The sequence below is a fragment of the Gadus chalcogrammus genome, chromosome 2 (assembly GCF_026213295.1).
Source record: "Gadus chalcogrammus isolate NIFS_2021 chromosome 2, NIFS_Gcha_1.0, whole genome shotgun sequence".
Classification (NCBI taxonomy): domain Eukaryota; kingdom Metazoa; phylum Chordata; class Actinopteri; order Gadiformes; family Gadidae; genus Gadus; species Gadus chalcogrammus.
The window spans coordinates 1,175,260-1,195,847 of NC_079413.1; the positions used below are offsets into that span (position 1 = coordinate 1,175,260).

General features: G+C 49.1%; 3 protein-coding genes across 5 annotated transcripts; 1 reads left to right on the plus strand and 2 right to left on the minus strand.

The window, feature by feature from the left end:
• Positions 1-512: 512 nt before the first annotated feature.
• Positions 513-5,800, minus strand: LOC130405044 (proton channel OTOP2-like). 3 transcript variants are annotated; one of them, XM_056610010.1, is made up of 7 exons: positions 5,748-5,800; positions 4,467-4,852; positions 3,722-3,858; positions 3,555-3,613; positions 3,173-3,318; positions 1,829-2,679; positions 513-1,479 (listed from the first exon to the last, which is right to left on the minus strand). In XM_056610010.1, the coding sequence occupies exons 2-7, from the start codon at positions 4,849-4,851 to the stop codon at positions 1,309-1,311; spliced, it is 1,749 nt and encodes a 582-aa protein (XP_056465985.1). In that variant the 5' UTR covers position 4,852; positions 5,748-5,800; the 3' UTR covers positions 513-1,308. The 3 variants fall into 3 exon arrangements, with proteins under 3 accessions (XP_056465985.1, XP_056465992.1, XP_056465976.1); XM_056610017.1 differs by lacking the exon at positions 5,748-5,800 and adding an exon at positions 5,581-5,612; XM_056610001.1 differs by lacking the exon at positions 5,748-5,800 and adding an exon at positions 4,932-5,570.
• Positions 5,801-7,801: 2,001 nt separating this feature from the next.
• On the plus strand, positions 7,802-14,513 carry LOC130405272 (pre-mRNA splicing regulator USH1G-like). The gene is made up of 4 exons (XM_056610310.1): positions 7,802-8,100; positions 11,885-12,356; positions 12,663-13,495; positions 13,866-14,513. The coding sequence occupies exons 1-3, from the start codon at positions 7,937-7,939 to the stop codon at positions 13,470-13,472; spliced, it is 1,446 nt and encodes a 481-aa protein (XP_056466285.1). The 5' UTR covers positions 7,802-7,936; the 3' UTR covers positions 13,473-13,495; positions 13,866-14,513.
• A 4,152-nt stretch (positions 14,514-18,665) lies between these two features.
• LOC130405282 (protein amnionless-like) lies at positions 18,666-20,524 on the minus strand. Its single transcript, XM_056610321.1, has one exon. It carries the CDS (start codon positions 20,522-20,524, stop codon positions 19,085-19,087), a length of 1,440 nt encoding a protein of 479 aa, XP_056466296.1. The 3' UTR covers positions 18,666-19,084.
• Positions 20,525-20,588: the final 64 nt, after the last annotated feature.

Consider the following 20,588-nt stretch of genomic DNA (forward strand, 5'->3'; position numbering starts at 1 on the left):
TTATGGCCTCTGTCTGCCTCTGTATAACCCTGTATTACACTATATACTATGCTTTACATTAACCATAAGATAAGTAACTGTAGACCGGAGGCGTAACCCTGAAGGTTGTCAATCGTGTGTTCACCTATCCCACAGAGGAACTCTACCGCCCCCAAGTGGCCAAACGGAAGGCTTGCATACATGTAAGAGTTGGTTGTTACCGCGAAAATCGTATGGACTTTGAGTAAATATCAACGAATGTGACAATCGATCTAATAAATTGATAAATGCATGTATCAGAAGAACGATGTTTTCTTTTATCATTTCAAGTTTCAACTTTATTCGTCATAAGCGCTATAACAGAACGAGGGGAAGTCATGCATGGCAATGAAATGCTTGAGGCGCCCTCAAGAGTGCAAGATAACAAGTAGTGTAACACGGTGTAGCTGCATAATATACAGATACAATATATTTATATATATATGCATATCTACGTATATATATATATATATATATATATATATATATATATATATATATATATATATATATATATATATATATATATATATATATATATATATATATATATGCTATACAAGTGAGGTTAACAAAACAAGATAGGTAATAAAATAGAAGAATAAAATATGAATAAAATATATATTTGAATATGAACAGTGCAACTGTCACAGAGTCCTATATAGAGTTGGCAGTAGAGTTATTTCTTGTTGAATCACAGTTCGGTAAAAAAATTTTTTTTTTATAAAACAAGCTATTGAACTGTAGTACAAATTACACTATACTCTTTAAAGTACTGACTTATAGGATGGCGGCATTAAAAATAACATTGAATCAATCAGTATTTCCCTTCCACTCTGAGATTCTTCACAATCTTGAGATCCTTCACCTCTCATCATGAGCTGATGTCTTCACAGTTGTACTCCTCCCTGTTCTTCCCAAACTCATCAGCATGTTGATGATCAGCCTAATACACTTCGTCTAATTTACGTCAGATCATTCATTATATCAATTTGATAAATCAGCATACCCCAAAATATTCCGGTTAGCATTCCTACCCTTATTCACACGTTTTTTTAAAGTTTGATTTGCACTGCGCATCTTTCGCTGATGCCGGCCCATGGAACTCTTTCCGGGGAATCGGGAATCACGACATGCCTGATGTCGTCTGATGGTGGAGGGGATCACGGTCGTCACGGAGACCGTGGAGCGGAACCCAAGTCCCCATGGAGACCGTGGGGCGGACCCCGGTCGCCATGGAGGCCGTGGGGCAGCGGACCCCGGGCACCATGGGGGCCGTGCACGGCGGTGCTATGACATGACGTACACCTCGAAGAGGCTGGCCACCGAGTGCATGCGGTAAAAGATTCCGAAGGGGAGTCCGATGTTCACGACCGCGGCCCACATGGTGAACTTGTAGAAGTCCGTCTCCACGCTGTGATCGAACTGGGGCCGGGCGCCGAAGGCCGGCATGATCCAGAGCTGGAGAGGGAGGGAGGGGGGAACACAGCACGGTGTCACAGCTGTCGGCCCACTGCTGTGTAAAGGATGAAGCCCTCTAGTGGGTGTCTGTGTGTGTTTGTGCTTGTTCAGGTACATACTACATACCTACAAATACCTATACTGTAGTAAAGTAAAGTGAAGTAAAGTAAAGTGAAGTAAAAATTATCATATTTTTTTGTAGGCTTCATTTCTAAATCTCTGTGGCCCGCTGACCGTTGCTCCGTGGGCCGGTATCGGCCCGCGGACCGGTGGTTGAGAACCCCTGCATATATATGCACAGTGATATACATGTCAGTTTGGACGGAGGCTGGGCGGGCTCAGTACTCACGATGACGTTGCCCAGCAGCAGGAAGGCGCAGACCTCCTTCAGCACGCGTCTCTTCCAGGTCAGCCGGTGCCGGTGCTCCACGGGCGGCGGCAGTTCGGCGCGGCCCTCGGGCGACGGCGGCGGCTCGGGCCCCGGCTTGCCCTCCATCTCGGGGTCCCCCAGCTCGCCCAGCCCCTCAATGACGTAGGGGTTGGAGAAGATGGTGACGGGCGCCGGCTCGTGGTGCGGCTCGCGGTGCAGCCCCTCGATGATGAAGAGGTTCTGCAGGCCCAGCTGCACGATGGTCATGAGGGCCCAGGCCAGGTTCAGCCCGTTGAGGTAGCCCCGCGCGCCGGTGGCCACCACCGCCACGATGGTGAAGTAGCTGATGACAAACTGGCCCACGGACGCCGCCACCAGCAGCCCCACGTCCAGGCTGCGCGTGGGGTTCTTCTCCGACAGCAGGTCGCGGTGCTCTAGGCGGAACACGGCGAAGCCCAGCGCGCTGGCCGCCGACAGCAGGCACGCGATCACCAGGTTGACCACGAAGTGCATCATGACGGCGCGGTCCTTGCGGGCGGCGCTCTCCTCCTCCTTCTCCACGTCCACCTCGTACACCACGAAGGTGGCGAGCCCCGCCACCGCCAGCACGGCGCCCAGGGCGGGGCCCGCCAGCACGTCCCGCGCGTGGAAGCGCGTCTTGTGGTGGGCGTGCTCCTCGGTCAGCCGGCCCACGTTCCTCCACATGACGTAGGCCATGGCCGAGGCGAAGAGGCTGTACTCGATGTTGAAGGGGTACAGGTAGTAGTACGCCTCCTTGAAGATGCTGCACGAGGAGTAGCTGCACTTGCAGTTGTCTTCACCGTAGCTGGCTAAGGGAACGCACATGCACAAACACACACACACACACACACACACATGCACATATATGCACGCACACACATGTAGACACACACACATTCACACGAGGCACACGTTTACAGGCACACATTTACATGCAGGCACACACACACGCACACATCCACACACACATCCACACACACACACACACACACACACACACACACACACACACACACACACACACACACACACACACACACACACACACACACACACACACACACACACACATTTGCATTTCCTCACTTCAAAAATTGTATTTCAATTCCGGTTGTCTACAAAACAGTATTTTATTTCTGGTGAGATGATTCGTGAACATTCCTATTAAGTTCATGTGCTAAGTTCCTGAAGCTCTTTTTGGCAGCTACCGTAACACCATAATTATCAACAGCCTCATTTGTAATTGGCTTCGGATCGACGCCTGTCCTCAACGACCCAAATGAGGTGAAGTGTTTTAATCACCTCTCAGAATGTATATCCTCCGTGCAGACAGCTTGGAGGTGTTGTACGTATCATCCGTCGGGATGTCTGTCTGATGGACGGACTCCTCGGTCACCGCTGTCATCCACAGAATCAGATTGGTGGCGAGGGTTAGCATGAGTCCGCAGCTGAACACCGGAGCAGAGAGAAAGCAGGGGTTAGGGCCGTGACCAAGGACCTAATGCTACGTCCGCAGTGTCCTTCGTCTCTGACTGAATCTTATTTCATCCTTCGAAAATAGTTGCTTCACTTATTCTGCTGTTACGGTGCCGGACTGAAGCAATTGAAAGCGTATGCTATCACCAAAGTGGGGTGGACGTTAAATAATCGTTAATAATAAATCAATTTATCTAAATGCTCATACCGTGTGATGTTTCGTTGAAGCTGCACACAATCCTTCGCGTGGAACCAGAGGAAGTACGTCTGAAAGCAAACAGGGGCGCGACGTCATTCAGAGGGACCTGTCACGCTGTCGTCTGCTGAGGCTCACCCTAAGGACCCTAGTGATCAGACCGCCCAGGTAAGACTCACCTGGACGAACAGGAAAACCGCCTGCACCACCGGGAAGGCCACCTTCACGGCCGAGTCGCAGTGGAGGTAGCCGGCGTAGTTCGCCACCTTGAAGACGTCCATGATCAGGCTGAGCAGACCGAACAGAACCAGTCCCGCTGCGGGGGGACACACAGACGGTAAATGGTAAACATTCACACATTCGTGCGCACATTCACACAACGATGGAGGAGTCATTCATGCAAAGCGACAGCCAGCTCGTCAGAGGCAGTCAGAGTGACTCAGGCCTAAAAAAAAAATTGTTTGGTTCCGGTTTCCGACCGACCCTGTCAATTTATGTGCGACCCAAATTAATAATAATAATTATTAATAATAATAATAAATAATAATTATTGATGCAAACTATAATTACGTTTTTGTACAGCACCTCTTCATTCTGTACAAGGATGAGCGAATTTTCTCGTTTTTAAATGAAAACAACCTACCGTACCTATTATTCGCTGCCGCTGGAAAAAATAAAATAAATTCCCTACCTACCCATGACCTCAACTGACAACCAACAGGAACCAAACTTTTTTTTTTTTAGGCCTCAGGGAGACCTCGACACTCAGCTAGGAGGAGCCGGGGATCTAAATAGAAACCTTCCGGTCTGCCGCCAAGCCGCTCAACCTCCTGAGCCGCAGGTCGCCCCTCCAGGTCAGAGCTCCAGGCCCGTCGCCCTACAGACATACGTCCATGCTTGGTGTGCTCCTGTATGCCTCCGTACCCCTGAGCCAGACGGGGCCGGCGTGGCCGTCCTTGTAGAGCACGGCGTGCTCCTCCTTGGAGGTGTACACGTGGTAGTACAGCATCCACAGCGTGGTCATGAGGATGATGACGATGAGGAACACCTGCAGGTCGGCCGAGCCGAACAACGCGCTGTTGAAGGTGGAGGCGGAGACCAGCGCCGTGCCCAGGATGACCAGGTTCAGGAACACCGTGCCCGACAGCAGCCAGCCCCAGTTCCTCGTGCGGTCCCGGGGCGAGGCGCCGTGGGACGCGTCCAGCGCCAGCTCGGGCTCACACACGCCCTCCTCCGCGTTCTCGCCCGGCGCGCCGCCGGTGCTGCTGCTGTTGGACAGACGGTCCTCCTCCATCTGTTTGGCAATCATCCTGCGGGGGTCACAGGTCAGGGGTCACAGGGGTCTCAGGGGTCTCAGGGGGGGACGGGGGTCCAGTCAGTCACACACACCTGTCCCGTGTTTAACACTCATCCCTCTCTCGGCAGCGCGGGCGATGAGTGACTTTGACTTTGTGTTTTATGGAGAGGAGCAGGTTGGACGGACACGCCCCCGGAGTGGCTGTCACCTGCCAGGTACCCACGCCCAGACGGAAGAACAGCACAATGGGAAGCGCGCCGCGGTCACCCGACCAGTCTCAAGCCACAGGCCTGCCCTCATTAACAAGTGATGCTTCATTTTGGACTAGTGATGGAATAACCCTGATATATACTACTGTTCAAAAGTATAGGGTCACTTAGAAATGTCCTTATTTTTCAATGAAGATAACTCAGAAATGCAGTCTAGACGTTGTAAATGTGGTAAATGCCTATTCTAGCTGTTAACTGATGATTTTTTATTGAATATCTACATGGGTCTACAGAGGCCCATTTCCAGAAACCATCACTCCTGTATTCTAACCTACATTGTTTAGCTCATCGTGATAAAAAGGCTAATTGATGTCTAGAAAACCCTTGTGCAATTATATTAGCACAGCTGAAAACTGTTGAATAAAAGTGAGAGTTTTCATGGAAAAACTGAAATTGTCTGGGTGACCCCATACTTTTGAACGGTTGTGCAAATATAATGAACTACATTGGCTGAGAATTCACAAGCAGTCACCTTGTGCGGTCATTAGCGCGTGTGTGCAGCGAGGAGACGATCACACAGGGAAGCAACCGCATCACAATACTCCGTTCAACAACGAGGCCAAGATATACCCGCCTGGATCACCCACGATAACATTTAGATAAATACAAATACAAGTGAGTCAGCGTGTGTAACCCTACCTGGTCTCTCGAGGTTCCCAGGGGCCGACTGAGCATCCCAGGCCTATATACCAATCCACAGCGGGCCTCGTGGGTGGAGGTTGTGTACAAAGGGGTCATAAATGTCAATAATTCTGTTATGATCAACGCTATATTATTACCACACACACTGTGTTTTGCACATAATACCCCCTGAAAGTTCAGAACTGTTTTCCTGGAAAAAAAATGTGTTTTCTTTTCGAACCTATGTAGTAATTATCGGACATCCCAAAATACAAGAAACCGGTTATTTGACCGAATAACAGCATATTTTTGATATTTTGATATATAACACTGAGTAAATGTCATCCCTCTCATTAAGTTAGGAGCAGCGCACCCAAAATAAATACCATAAAAAGTGGGAGACCAAACTCAGAATAAAAGATGACTAACGTGAACGGCTGCACATCGGAGATCAGTATATTATCCTCTTATTTGTTCTCCACAAGGAACCGATACGCGTCACGCATTGAGTCGTTTGTTCTACGCAAACCTCAGCACTCAAACCTCTTTCATGCGACCACAGAGGAGAGCTTTTCCCCTAATAAAACATGCCTCTTGTCTAATGAGCGGGAAGGGCCATTGTCAGCGTGCCCAGATGGGCGCTCCTCTCGATTGTCATCTAAGGCTTAGTGTTCGTAAAGCGGTTCCAGATCTGCCACCGAGCCGGTGGCACCGGGCCTGGTTCATTCTTCCCCGTCACGCTCCACCGCCCCGGGGCTCACGTTTAGTAAACTCTCTCAGATGTGTTGTTACTGTTATATATACAGATCTAAATGCTATTCTGTTGATAGGTATGCCGTTTTTTCCGCACAGATAGGATATTCTGTTGATGAAGATAAGCCTACAATATATAGGCCTACACATACGGAACATTTTGATTTATGGGTTTAAAGATATTAGTTTGAAGCTAGAGTCAGACTTCTGAGAATAAAGTCATAATTCTGAGCTCTGAGTTTTAAGATTAAAAGAAAGATTATTAGTTTGCGATTTAAGTCAGAATTCTGAGTTCTGAGTTTTAAGATTAAAATACAGATCATTTATTTGAGTCAGAATTCTGAGAACAAATTCTGAATTCTGACTTTATTACTCAGCACTCCTCCTCCTCTGTACACACCTGTTTGTTCAAATCTTGTTCGTAGAAGGCGGATTCTTGTTTCTGTCCAGCTGGCCCACATTAATAATATGTTAATGAGTTAATAACGACCCCTCTGGGGTTCATAAAGTAGATCTTCATTGTGCCTTTACGATTGAATGCCATGACACAGACTTTAGAGCTTTAGTATTTTGATCAAAAGGCCTTTTATATAAATACACACTTGTGAATCTTTCATGCATGTGGCCTATTTTACATATTTTATTATGTATAATATTATTGTATTATCTTGTATTTTTGCTGCTATGTCGCTGTTTAGGAACCAAGCCTAAGAGTGATACTCTTGTGAACTTGTACAATAAGATAATAACAATAATATAAGGTAATAAAAGTAAAACTGATTCTGAATCTTAGGAGGACATGGCAAAGTAGGATCATTAAGTGTTGCGTGCTTCCAACAGGCAGTCAAGTGTTTGTAGTTTGTTTGTTTTACTTAAATGTCCTTCAATGCCCTTTCCTGAGCATTAATCCCTTACCAACAGCCTGCAGGTATGAAACAGAGGGCACCACAGGGTTTGTTATAATATGTAGGCTACTTTGCTTATTTTTAAGCTTTAACTTCCAGTAGGACTTTTCTTTTTAAGGATTTTGTCCTTTTACAGGTTTTATCCTTTATATGTTAAGTGAGATAGACAGGAAGTTAGGGAGAGAGGGGCGAGGACATGCAGTAGGGGTCCACGCAGGAATCGAACCCGGGTCGCTGCGGTCAGGCCTTGGCCTTAATGGTTGCCTATACGCACTCTTCCAGGTGAAACACCACCACCAGTAGGACTTTAACTGTAGTCGTATACACCGGCCACCGGGAGCAGCCGAAGTTACCCGAGCGGCCTGTGGTCGGCTTCTGGTTACACAGCGCTCTCCTTTGTCCCGGTGCGTCGGGCCGACCTCAGAGCGCTGTGATCGGGGGTTTGCGGGGAGCCAGTGGCTCAGCCCGACCAGAACCAGCGGTCCTCCGGAGGTGGATGATGATGGTGGTCCCACGGCATGGGGGTAGAGACGGTGTCAGCCGGGTACAATGAACGACCGATACCATAAGGCGGCCCGGGACGGGTACCTGGACCTGCTGAAGGAGGCGACGCGGAGGGACCTGAACGCCCCGGACGAGGATGGCATGACACCGACGCTATGGGCGGCTTACCACGGGAACCTGGAGGCGCTGCGGCTCATCGTCGGACGAGGGTATGCTTCAGCCTCATAACCTGACGTTAATATAGGATATAAATGTGTATAAATGTCATGATAACGGTAGTCGCCCCCTGTGGTTTTTATAGGTGTAGGTGTATCAAGCAGCCCGTTCATGGATAGGCAAACACTCACAGGTTTTCAAAGTTTGTAGCCTACGTGTGCTATTGATGGCGCCCCGAAGTTTTCATCACCTCTAAACATCCCGTTCACCCCTAAACCAGACACTTAACGACTTTAATTTACATGATTTAGTTTGCTGCAATTAGCCAGAGAATTTACAATTAACATGTAGCCTATCATGAGCTCGTATGAACCAACCCTAAAAACCTGATGTGTGTCCTGACGTCTGACTGAAAAATTCAATCGAGAAAATAAGTTTTAGAAAAAAGAAAGCATGAAGACCATAAATGCGAGCCCATCTGATTGGGGAGAAGTGGGCCAGTGGCCGCACAAAGGCCCGCTTGTCTTCTGTTCGGTCTGACCTGCTTTCCACCGACAAACGGAAGCCCCCATGAGGCGACCCACACTGCAGGTCCTTGCATGCATGTGCACAAATCACAACATGCAAAACAAAAGAGAATTATGTAACCGAAGCCGGTCAATGCGTGATTCATTGCGGTAGCGTGGTACAATGTGCGGGACACGCAAAATGCATGACTTCTCACGGCCCAAAGCAAACACTGCCGTGCAGGTGTTTACCTCTGGCCTCGTCAAACATCCCATAAACGGGCAGCTGACAGAGTTTGACAGCAGCGAGCGAGGTACATTCACTTCATCCTTAATAGAGGCGATAGTATTTTAACAAGACCAAGGGCTCCGTGAGACCGTAGATTAAGAGAAGATTGTTTTAGTGCTACTTATAGTATATGGAGTGGTTATAGTGTAGGAGTGTATCTGGTTCATAAAATGTCCCGTCTGATATATCATCCAGCACGTTTGTTTAAGGGGGCACATAAACATGTCCTTCTGTGCTGAGGCTGGGTATTAATTAATTGATCCATAAATGTGGATATGTTTTGATGTGGGACTTTATTTAGACCATACCTCTAAACAATTCTCTAAATCATAAACTATTTGTATTGCATCATGGGAAACCATCACCGCAAGTGGTACTCGTTTATCTCAGGCGGTCAGTTCTTCATACAAAATGGCTGTTTGTTTTTATGTTTAATTTTCATCCTTATTCAAGAAGATATTTGTTGTGCAATGGTGGCTAACTGTGTTTTCTAGCTTTTGATGTTTGTTTACTCTCCAACTCTATTCTAGCTGTTGTTGTTTTTTTAAACTCTGACTGTATCTTAGCTGTTGTTGTTTCGTTAACTCTGACTGTTTCTAGCTGTTGTTGTTTCGTTAACTCTTTGACTGTATTCTACTTGTTGTTGTTTCGTTAACTCTGACTGTTTTCTAGCTGTTGTTGTTTCGTTAACTCTGACTGTTTTCTAGCTGTTGTTGTTTCGTTAACTCTTTGACTGTATTCTACTTGTTGTTGTTTCGTTAACTCTGACTGTTTTCTAGCTGTTGTTGTTTCGTTAACCCTCTGACTGTATTCTATCTGTTGTTTTGTTAACTCTCTGACTGTATTCTAGCTGTTGTTGTTTTGTTTACTCTCTGACTGACTGTATTGTTGTTTTGTTTACTCTCTGACTGTATAATTGTTTGGTTTACTCTCTGACTGTATTCTCGTTTCGCTAACTATCTGACCTCCTCCGCGTTTCCACGGCCGTATTTAGGACCGCATACATCTCAGGTCATGGTTTAAACGACTGGCGGCGTAACCGTAGTGAAATCAGGGAGCAGGCTGGGCGAGAAGACTCTAATCATTGGCCCAGTCGGTCTGACGGCTCCGGCGTACCAACATATAACCCTACAGCCCTGCCATCAATAATGGATCCGAGCTCCTGCACGGGCTCCACTCCCGGCCATCCATTATTGAGCAACCTTTATGTGGCACCACTGTACATCCAGGGATATGTCTGAAGACACATCCCCTGAGTGCGTGCTCAATCCATTTTTGGAGAGGCTGGAAATGTCATTCACGGTATTGGTCAAAGTTGAGTTCTTGTGTCGGTCTATTTACCTTAAATATATCATCTAATTCTTATTGAGTTACATTTTGTTTTCGTATCCATTTTCATCTCTAAACTGAATACATTTATACATATTAAGATGATATGAGGTGTTATGTACCGCCACGAACAAAGTACAGAGTTCCTTGGCGATAAAACCGCGGTGGCATTATGGATTCATACAAACGCCTCCGCTGTCTTTTAGTTTCCTCCTCTGTGGTGGACGCAGGTCCAGGAATCTGGCCTGCCGACGTCACTCTTCCTCCACCGCCGTGGTCCTGACGGTTGGCCCGCCCGGTCGTGGTGGCTCCCCCGGACACCGGACACCCGTAGTGTAGTGGCAGTCAGCAGCGCCGTGGTGGTCAGATTACAAAGTCCCTGCAACACTTCAGCGCCACAGCCAGGTGATCAGGAGGTCAGAAGGCCTTTGGAAGGCCGTGGCAAGAGGTGTTTATCCCGCATCGATGAGGCCACCGAGCTCAGGACTCTGTGGCCGTTATAGCATCCATTCACTTGCGCACTTATTGTGAGTAGTACGTCCTGGCACTTGATGTACGCACATATTGTATGGTTGTATGTCCTGGCACTGAGTGTACGCACTTATTGTATGTTGTACGTCCTGGCACATAAAAATAGTACTTAGCATTGTGTAGCTTCTTATCCTAGCTATCTTTGTTGTGTGCAGGGAATGGGTTAACCTAGTGATTCTTAGTGCTTGCCACTTGGTTCTATGAACATCCTTACTGTACCGACAGAGATATATTGTTGTTCCTCTTTCTTCTGTCAAATGTACTTATTGTAAATTGCTTTGGATTAAAGCGTCTGACAAATGCCCTAAATGTAATACACCGGTCAGAGCTAGTTCAGCTCCTTTTACACCTTGTTTAAGGTTGCGTTGTGTAAAGGCTTGCAGACGATGTTCAGTGTGTGCATTAAACAGTGGATCAAGTAGCACGGACAACATATGGATCACAGATCAATCATAAACACACAGAGAAATCATAAATTGTGTAGGAGGAAGTTATTGTCAACCAGACAGAAGTAGGCTACTCTCCGACTGGCTCATGTTGCACCTCGATGTCACCTTAGCTCTTTACAACCGCTTACCGTCTCTGGCTGATCTATGGCCTCTCTTTTTAGAACACAGGGTACGTGTCACACCTGTCCTATGGGTCTTGCACGACTCTTGAGTCTCAAGGTAATGCCTGACCCCCTCTCTACTAGGGGTGGGAATCACAGGGTACCACATGATACGATACGATACACGGTACATGGCCCGCGACACGATAATATTGAGGTACAGCGATTCTGCAATAATCAATATATTGTTAGACAATCCTATACACATACATATGTGTCTTAGGATGAATAACAAATGACTCTGATAAGGTAAAGTGCTGGAGCTCGTCTTTGGCTAGTAAACTTCTGTTCAGGTTTCCTTCATTCATGTTTGGAGTGCCACATCGAGGAGCAGGAAAAAATCTGTTCGGAGCGGCTTATTTTCCGTATTAAAACATCGATATCTGGTGCGATATGTCCGGTCTAACTCTTCATGAATAAAACATCAAATGCAAAGAAATTCTTAAAAAAAAATCTAAAATATTAAAGATCGATATTTGCCGCCAGCGTATCGATTCTCATATCGCACGAAGTAGGGCGATGATATAAATCCGACATGTATTAACGTTTCTATCCACCGCTCTACGCCGAAGGGGGAAACCGGACAACTGCGACATGTGGGGCAACACGCCGCTGCACCTGGCCGCGGCCAACGGACACCACAACTGCCTGTCCTTCCTGGTGGCGTTCGGCGCCAACGTGTGGTGCCTGGACAACGACTACCACACGCCGCTGGACATGGCCGCCGCCAAGGGCCACATGGAGTGCGTGCGCTACCTGGACTCCATCGCCGCCAAGCAGACGGCGCTGAACCCCAAGCTGGTGACCAAGCTGCGGGAGCAGGCCTTCCGGCACGCCGAGCGCCGCATCAAGGACTGCGCCAAGCTCCAGCGGAAGCACCACAAGCGCATGGAGCGGCGCTTCCTCAAGGAGTCGTCGGCGGCGGCGGCGGCGGTGGAGGCCTCGGTGTCGGACGCCATGAGCTTCTCCAGCTTCAGCGGCAGCTCGGTGAGCCGCGGGATGCCGCGCTACAGCGCCGCCAGTGTCAGCGTGCCATACTCCCAGGTCGGTCCCGGCGTCATACACCACCATGTGCCATGCATAGATACAACTAGTAAACACGTGTGAGGAGGACGGAGATTACACATTGGGTGTGGACGGAGTGGCAAGATAACGGACTGTTCTAACCGGTCGGCCACTCAAAGAGCTTTACAACATTCACCCATCCATGCATACATTAACACACCGACGGCGGTCTGGCTCAGTGACCGGTCTTTCCAGCCAACCCACTCTACCTCCGGAGCCACGTTATCCTCTTTCTTGTTTTATTTGTAACAGACATATTTCTGTATCCTATCCGTCTACTCCCAGGCCACACTCCACGCCACTGGCCGTGGGAAAACCAAGATCCAGAAGAAGCTGGAGAAGAGGCGACAGGTCGAGGGCACCTTCAAGATCTACGAGGACGGCCGCAAGAGCGTGCGCTCGCTGACGGGCCTGCAGCTGGGCAACGACGTGATGTTCGTCAAGCAGGGCACCTACGCGCCCCCCCGGGAGCGCGGCCGACGCAACGTCCGCAACATGTTCTCCGGCGACAACGAGGACGCCGTCTCGCGTGCCATGAGCGTGCCGGACCTCCACCGCTCGGAGGTGGACTACTCCGAGATCAGCACGGACTCTGGCCACGACTCGCTCTTCAACCGGCCCGGCCTGGGCACCATGGTCTTCAGGCGGAACTACATCAGCGGGGGGCTGTCGGGCCTGCGGGGGCCGGAGGGGTCCAGCGTGGTGGGCACCGACGGGCCGAGTGGTGCCGTGCGTCTGCGGAGCCGGCTGCAGCACTACCCCAGCGCCGACCAGGACAGCATCGGCAGCGCTCGCAGCCTGCAGGAGAGGAACTACCAGGAGCTGCCCTGGGACGAGGTGGAGCTGGGGCTGGACGACGACGACGAGCCCGAGTCCAGCCCCCTGGAGGTGTTCCTCGCCACGCAGAGCATGAGCGAGTTCACCGCCCTCCTCCGGCGGGAGAAGATCGACCTGGAGGCGCTGCTGCTGTGCTCGGACGACGACCTGAAGAGCATCCACCTCCCCCTGGGGCCCAGGAAGAAGATCCTGGAGGCGTGTCAGAGGCGCCTGGACGCCATCGACGACCCGGACCGCATCGAGGACACCGAGCTGTAGAGGCTCCACGATGTGGGTACCGGGTGAGAGCCTAAAAGGATTTCTACTGGTCCATCCGCTTTAGCTGTAGTCAAATGCATCATTCTAGATTTGTTCCGATACCGATAACAGTATCGGAAATACCTCCGATACTTAATGCAACGTATTTGTCAACAGTAAGTGAATCGACTACACATCGCAGTCATCGTAAGAGACCCCTAATATAAGAACGAGTGCTATCAGTAGCTACAATGCTAGATGCTGTAATGGTAAATACTCGATACTCGACTTGAGGTATCTGAATTGGTATCAGGAAGTAGAAAAAGGTTATCGGAACAACATTATAAGCATTATGGGACTTTTTTTCTTTTTACTGAAATGCTTGTCCCTCCCTCCTCCCACCTCGCTCTACAGGTCACTGCTCCCCTGTTGGGGTGAGCTTGCAATGAGAACCAGAGTGACCGCGTTAGAAGGATTTGTGTTTGAATCGGAGCCCTTGAGACGGACCGGTTCGCCCTGACCCTGAACCAACGAACCAAACGACTCGACAGACCAGTGCTGCAGAGTCGTGAGCCATGAGACTGAACGGAAGGGGGGGGGGAAACGACCACTGGCTCCTGTCCCTCAGGTCTCTGTTCGCCCCTGTGGGGGCCATCTGAATATCTCCTGTGCCTGTGTTGCCTGTGCCTAAGCATTTTTTTATAGTATTTTATACAATAAGTGGATCTTACAATAACTATGTTTTTGTCTCAATGGTGCAATACTGTCAGGTCTTTTTTTTGGAGCATGTTAGTTTTTCCCTGACACATTAATTGTGAGTATGTTTACCCAACAGCTGTACATGTTTACATTAGGTATGCCAGCTAAGGGATGGTTTAGATTTGAGCCAATGGCTTTAAAGTCATTAATCCCATTATTGGTGGAAATTGTACAAGGTGTGAGACATCCAATATTCGCTTCCGCCATTGTTTTTCCTTCCTGTGTCTTTGGAGACTAACAGCATTTTGTATTGTTAGAACAAGATGTATTTGGTATGCAATAGTGCAATAGCGCACAATAAAATCCCTTATCTACACAAAATGACCCTTTTTTCTTGTTCACCACTCAATAGAATATCAGCTCTAAAAGGTGTTATCTATTAGGTGTATATTAGGTATGTGTGTGTGTGTGTGTGTGTGTGTGTGTGTGTGTGTGTGTGTGTGTGTGTGTGTGTGTGTGTGTGTGTGTGTGTGTGTGTGTGTGTCCGTGTGTGTGTCCATGTGTGTGTGTGTGTGTGTGTGTGTGTGTGTGTGTGTGATGCACTTAGGTTTATGTACACACATACATGATTGAGCAAAAAGATGGAATGCGGATGGAGCAGTTCAGTGGATCGGGTAGTGAGAGTGGTTTCTAACAAGAACTGGATACAGTGACACAAACGGCTGCCAATTTTTTTGTCCCAAATTCATTCCCTACCAATACACAGATTCTGGTCCCTGGAACCTTCAGGGTTCACTGCGTGATCCCCCAGGTGACGTGTTCTACTAGTGCTCTGTTTCCTTCTAAAAGTCTCGTCCAACTTGGAGCACAGTTTCAGAACAATGTTCTGTTTCTTTGCTCTTACATCCAGGTCCCAGAGTAGCTCAACATTCAGTGAACAAATGTTGAGCCCTCCTGTTGCACTGAGATAAACCTTCTTTATATGTGACACGCTTCTGCACTGCACTTGTTAACACTAGTTGCATATCCACAGCGGTGCCATTCTGTACGGATCTCACTCGCGTTAAGAAATCAGCTGTTGGCATCCAGCAGTCGGATGGCAGATTTCCACGGACTGAAATAGGTGCTTTCTTGTGGCAACACTTCCTTTCCTCACAGGCCTCTGATTGTCTGCGTATCTATCTCTGATCTGTAGACAAGGAAGTCCCGTGAACCAGGTTCAGTTTTTTTAAGGTCGATCTGTCTATCGATGATTATCTGGCGTGGCGTTCTATTTCTACATAATGGAGTTTCCCACGGTCTTCAAATATAGTTCAAAATAAAAAACGCATTCACACTCGCTCTTACTGGAATCGGACAGAGGAACGGGACTGAGATTGGCGTACAAACGGTAAACCAGCTGAGGATGTGTTCCTCCTGGGCGTTGAACGATCATGTATCAACACAAGTTGGCTCCGGGGTCACGCTGGTACCCCCACGAACGCATTGAGGACGAAACTACAACGGCCTGTTTAACCACCTCCAATGTGGGATCGGTTCTTTGAAAGCATGCATGTGTCCTCAGGAATAACGCACTGACACTTTGTTATGGGCTGCGAAACAAACATGGAAATCCGCTTCTTCCCAGCGGTTTTCACATAGGGCCGAACTCATAACGTGGACGCAAACGTTTATATAATATTTTCATTAATCAAAGTAAAGTATCATTATTTAGAATAGTTTTGTGGTGGCAAACCCAAAAGTGGGTTTGCCACCACAAAACATCGGACAGCTTTTAATTGCTGCCCCAGAGTATTATATCCGTCTCCAACCGTGTTCGGGAAATGAGCCCCAGGTTATTCGGACGGTAACCGACACATATATCCCCAAACAGAAATAATGAAAACCATTGGCCTGACCTTATCGGGTAGACAACAATGCAAAACCAGAGACATGTTGACTCCTTCCTGACGATAAACGAGTCTTCTCCATTACTTCTTGGCTTCATTATAACGACACATTTTATTTTACAGCGCTTTTCCGAGTACTCATGGACACTTATAGTTGTCCTCCGAGTACTCGAGGAAAACTAAGCAAACCACATTTACATTTTACATTCATATTGAGGGCATTTTTTATCAGACGCTTTTATCCAAAGCGACTCCCAATAAGTACATTTGTCGGAAGAGAGAGACGTGCCTTGAGTGACGTTGTAACAAAGCTTTGTCTTATCAGTGTCAGGACGATTCAAGGGATTACCTAACCCTACCACCCGACATTCCAGCCTGACTTCTGGGATCTGGAACACAAAGAGCACATTCAGGAACCCGGCCATCAAAGCCTATTGTTCTGCAGCGCCCAACAGAAGAGGCTGAAATAGGAGAGCTCTAGGCGACGTGGGTCTCAGGCCTGGAGACACGCAGGTAGGCGCTAGAAGCTGTGACGAGGGGTCAAGACGCCTGGTGACTTCAGCGTCATATCCCGGAGCAGGAGGGCCAATCAGGACTGACGAGAAGCAGCAGCGAGCCTCATGCCCCCACAAGGAAACTGGTTAAAGGAAAGAACCATTTTTCCGAACAACTTGGCTTGATGTGCAGGTGTCTACGTGTTCAGAGAACTTCGTGTTTCTCATATTGGGCATTTACCCCACCTTACCTGTTCTCTTGGTTCTAACTGATTTACCCCACCTTACCTGTTCTCTTGGGTATAACTCATTTACCACACCTTACCTGTTTTCTTGGGTATGATTGCGTGATGACAATTTCCTCCCTCTCCTCCCTCCTCCCTCATCTCTCCTTCTCCTCTCTCCTTGCTCCTCGATCCTGACTCCTCTCCCCTCTCCTCTCTCCTGACCCCTCTCTCCTCTTTCCTCTCTCCTCCTCTCACCCCTCTCTCCTCTCCTCTCCTCTCTCCTGACCCCTCTCCCCTCTCTCCTCTCTCCTTGCTCCTGTCATAGGGTCATGGGTTAAATACAGAGAATTTAAATGGGATTAATAGCATTGGGATTAACAAGTATTGTTACTTGTACTTTGAGGGTAAGGATGGATGCTGCATCATACTTAGTGAGGATCACATTGTACTCGGTGTGGCTGGAACCCAGTGCCTGAACATTCTGTGAGATTTGACGTCCTCTTGAGGGTGGTTGTCAAGTAAACAAGTTTTAAGTGGTTTGTTGACAGTGTATACAGGATGTGGTATTTTCTCACTTTCAAGAGTTTTACTAAAAACATTATGGCTTGTTCCGAAGAATGCTGACACATCGTGAACTAACCCATTATTATTTGATCGGGAGATTTCCGACATGGATGAGTCTGTGCGGACGAAATGGTTAGTTTCCAGTTATGCATGTTTATGTATCTGCCTGTTACGGGATTAGTCAGAGTTTAACTGTGTATCAACCGCATGGACCTGCTAGACAAGTCACAAGATCATGAATTCCCAGAGATAGGCAAGAGTGGATGTACAAAATATTCAGAACATCCTCATCATCATCATCGTTAACATCATCATCGTAACTCACCATAACAATGATACTTAAGTGATCAAATAAATGCATGTAAAATTGCATTTTTCCCAAAACAATCTAAATAGCTGAAACACAATTACCCCAAAGATGAAAACATCCTGGTTATTTTGCGTGCGTGTATCCCATTTTAAAGTACTTTAATTACTTAATTCTCCTTGGACCTCCAGACAGAAAACTGGATTTCTCGGTTTGCTATATGTGCAATACATTTCAAGCTAATCTCCATTGTTTGATCCAAAATAGAAACATTTGAGCCTATTCCGTTTACATCATAACATTCACCAATTATTATGTGTACGTGCAGCTTTTGAGCTGAGCTTCTGGATAATCAGCTCATTCTGTTTGGTCATCGTTGTTTACCCAGCCTCCACAGCCTTTATGTGGTCATTCATACCAATAACCTGGCTTAATAATTGCAACATCTCAGATATTGTTCACACAACACCATTATTCCACAGCAATATCTTTTAATGAAACATTTTCCAGCTTTCCAGCTTACGTTTGAGGAAAATCCTACGTGCTGCATTTTATTGCATTCAAATGCAGGGTAATCTAAGTGGATGTCAGTTGTCACTTGATTTTCATCATTCGTTTCGTATTATTATGTTAAAAGGGTCTCAAAACGTCCCAGTTCGCCACAGCACCCATATAAGGTCCCTGTGTGTTTGTAGACAAACTACCATCTTGTTATGGTATTACTGGCCCTCGTTTTGAATATGCGACTATTTGGACCCCATTAGAATTAGAAAAGTAATTCAAAGTGTGTGCCTTAACTTGAACAGGATCTTGGCTACGGTCACTCTGCAAGCCACTGTCGCTTTGACTTATGCAGAGTAAATGCCAACACAGGTTTGTAAATGTTTGTATTGCATTGAATTTCTCCCTTTGTAGGCCTATAGGTATTATATGTGATACATTTCAGAGGCAAAAAAACAATGTAGATATAGTGAACATATTAATAATGAGACACATTGTAATCAATATATAGAATATAGATTATTTATGTTTCAATGTAATGCTGCAGAGATTATTTACTTTTTCACCATTGCAGATTTTGTGTCTCAATCACATGTATTGGACAGAAACCAACAGGGAAAAAATCTTCCCCTGGATTGAGAAGGTCCCAAACTATTAAATCAGTTTCATTTAGTGACGTCTCCAACAGTTAAATCAGTTTCATTAAGCCAGGTCTCAAAGAGTTAACCAGTTTCATTAAGCCAGGTCGCAAAACGTTAAGCCAGTTTCATTAAGCCAAGGCCCAAACAGTTAAACCAGTTTCATTAAGCCAGGTCTTAAAACAGTTAAACCAGTTTCATTAAGCCAGGTCTCAAACAGTTAAACCAGTTTCATTAAGCCAGGTCTAAAACAGTTAAACCAGTTTCATTAAGCCAGGTCTCAAACAGTTAAACCAGTTTCATTAAGCCTAGCCTCAAACAGTTATATCGGTTTCGTGATCTTCATAATCCGGGTTGACGAAGTACACCCCCGGCGTCGTCATGGAGATGGGGGTCATCTCCGCCCCGTAGATACCCGGTACGGCGGGCATCAGTCCGGGCGTGTCGAACATGGGGTTCTCAAAGCCAGCGTCCATGGGCCCCCCAAGGGCCTCGTCGACGGTCGCACGGCGGGACCACGGCATGGCGGGCATGGAAGGCATGGTCGGCATGGCGACGCTGGGGGGCCTCCAGCCCCTCCTCCTGAGGACGACCCCGCCCACGCCGACCAGAACCAGAAGCAGGACCCCAAAGAAGGCCCCGACTAGGGCCCCCGCCAGGCCCCCCGCCGCGCCGCCGCCGTTCCCGGAGGACACCCCGACCTCCGCCCCTAGGATCCCGAGTTCGGCGCCGTGGGCGTCGACGTCGGCCAGGAGGTCCCGGGCCAGCGCCTCGGCCAGCAGGCCGGCCCCCCCGTCCAGGACCACCACCTGGATGCGGTCGTCGGCGGCCGCGCCCCCCAGCAGCAGCCCCGTCAGGGGCGGGGCCCCGGGGACCCGGGACATGGCGAGCCGCACGGCGGCGTACTCGGGCCGCTCCAGGAACAGCCGCCGCACCCGCCGGCGGTAGGACAGCAGGCTGAACCCGGGGGCGAAGCGGACGGAGAGCAGGGCGCCGCACACGTCACAGCAGTGCCCCGCCGGCCGGAGGGGCCGCCGGCAGGGCGGGGCGGGGGGGCACGCCACCCCCCCACAGATGCGGCCCCGGTTGGCCGAGTTGTCGCACACGCAGCCGGCGGGGTCGGCGCAGCCCGACGGCTCCACGGCGAGCGCCGAGCCGCCGTGGAACTGGGCGCGGCCGGAGGCGGAGCCCAGGTAGCGGGCGAGGTCCGCCTGGCGGCTGAACGTCTGCCCCAGGACGGAGACGCTCCTCACCGTGACGACGCCGCCGCTGGACGAGGTGTCCACCCTGAAGGAGGTGGCGGCCCTGAAGACCACGTCGTCCCCCTCGCACGGGACGCTCTCCTCGTGGACCGAGAAGACGCCGAGGCGCCCCGTCTCCAGGTCGTCCGGGGTCAGGGCGGCGCGCCACAGGGCGGGGTCGAACCACCGCAGGGCGTCCGAGTCCCTGAAGGTGGCCTCCGCGCCCGCCCCACACCCCGGCTCCTCGGCCCCCCCGACGTAGAAGCCGGCCCCTGCGTGGAGGAGCAGCTCGCCGTCGGGGGGCAGGATCATCTCCTGGACCGAGTGGGCCGTCTCCACGTACACACTCCCCGGGGCGGGGAACGCCACCCGGTCGCGGCCGCACGGGACCACCCCCGTGTTCCAGTTGCTGCGGTTCTCGTAGTTGGTGTCGGGGATCCACTGCTTGTACAGCGCCTGCGTGGCGCCGAAGAGGCAGAGGACGAGGAGGAAGACGTCCGGTCTGGGGAGCATGTTGGCGATGTCTGACCGAACGTTAACGTGACCTTTGTGTTCAAACCTTGTGACTTGTGTCATG

Coding starts and splice junctions, on each gene's coding strand:
- LOC130405044 (XM_056610010.1), bottom strand. CDS start 4,851: ATGATTGCCAAACAGATGGAGGAGGACCGTCTGTCCAACAGCAGCAGC. Junction 3,319..3,554: donor CTTCAACGAAACATCACACG/GTATGAGCATTT, acceptor TCCGGTGTTCAG/CTGCGGACTCATGCTAACCC. Junction 1,480..1,828: donor TGCTGCTGGGCAACGTCATC/GTGAGTACTGAG, acceptor CTCCCTCTCCAG/CTCTGGATCATGCCGGCCTT.
- LOC130405272 (XM_056610310.1), top strand. CDS start 7,937: ATGAACGACCGATACCATAAGGCGGCCCGGGACGGGTACCTGGACCTG. Junction 8,101..11,884: donor CGGCTCATCGTCGGACGAGG/GTATGCTTCAGC, acceptor TCTACGCCGAAG/GGGGAAACCGGACAACTGCG. Junction 12,357..12,662: donor TCAGCGTGCCATACTCCCAG/GTCGGTCCCGGC, acceptor GTCTACTCCCAG/GCCACACTCCACGCCACTGG.
- LOC130405282 (XM_056610321.1), bottom strand. CDS start 20,524: ATGCTCCCCAGACCGGACGTCTTCCTCCTCGTCCTCTGCCTCTTCGGC.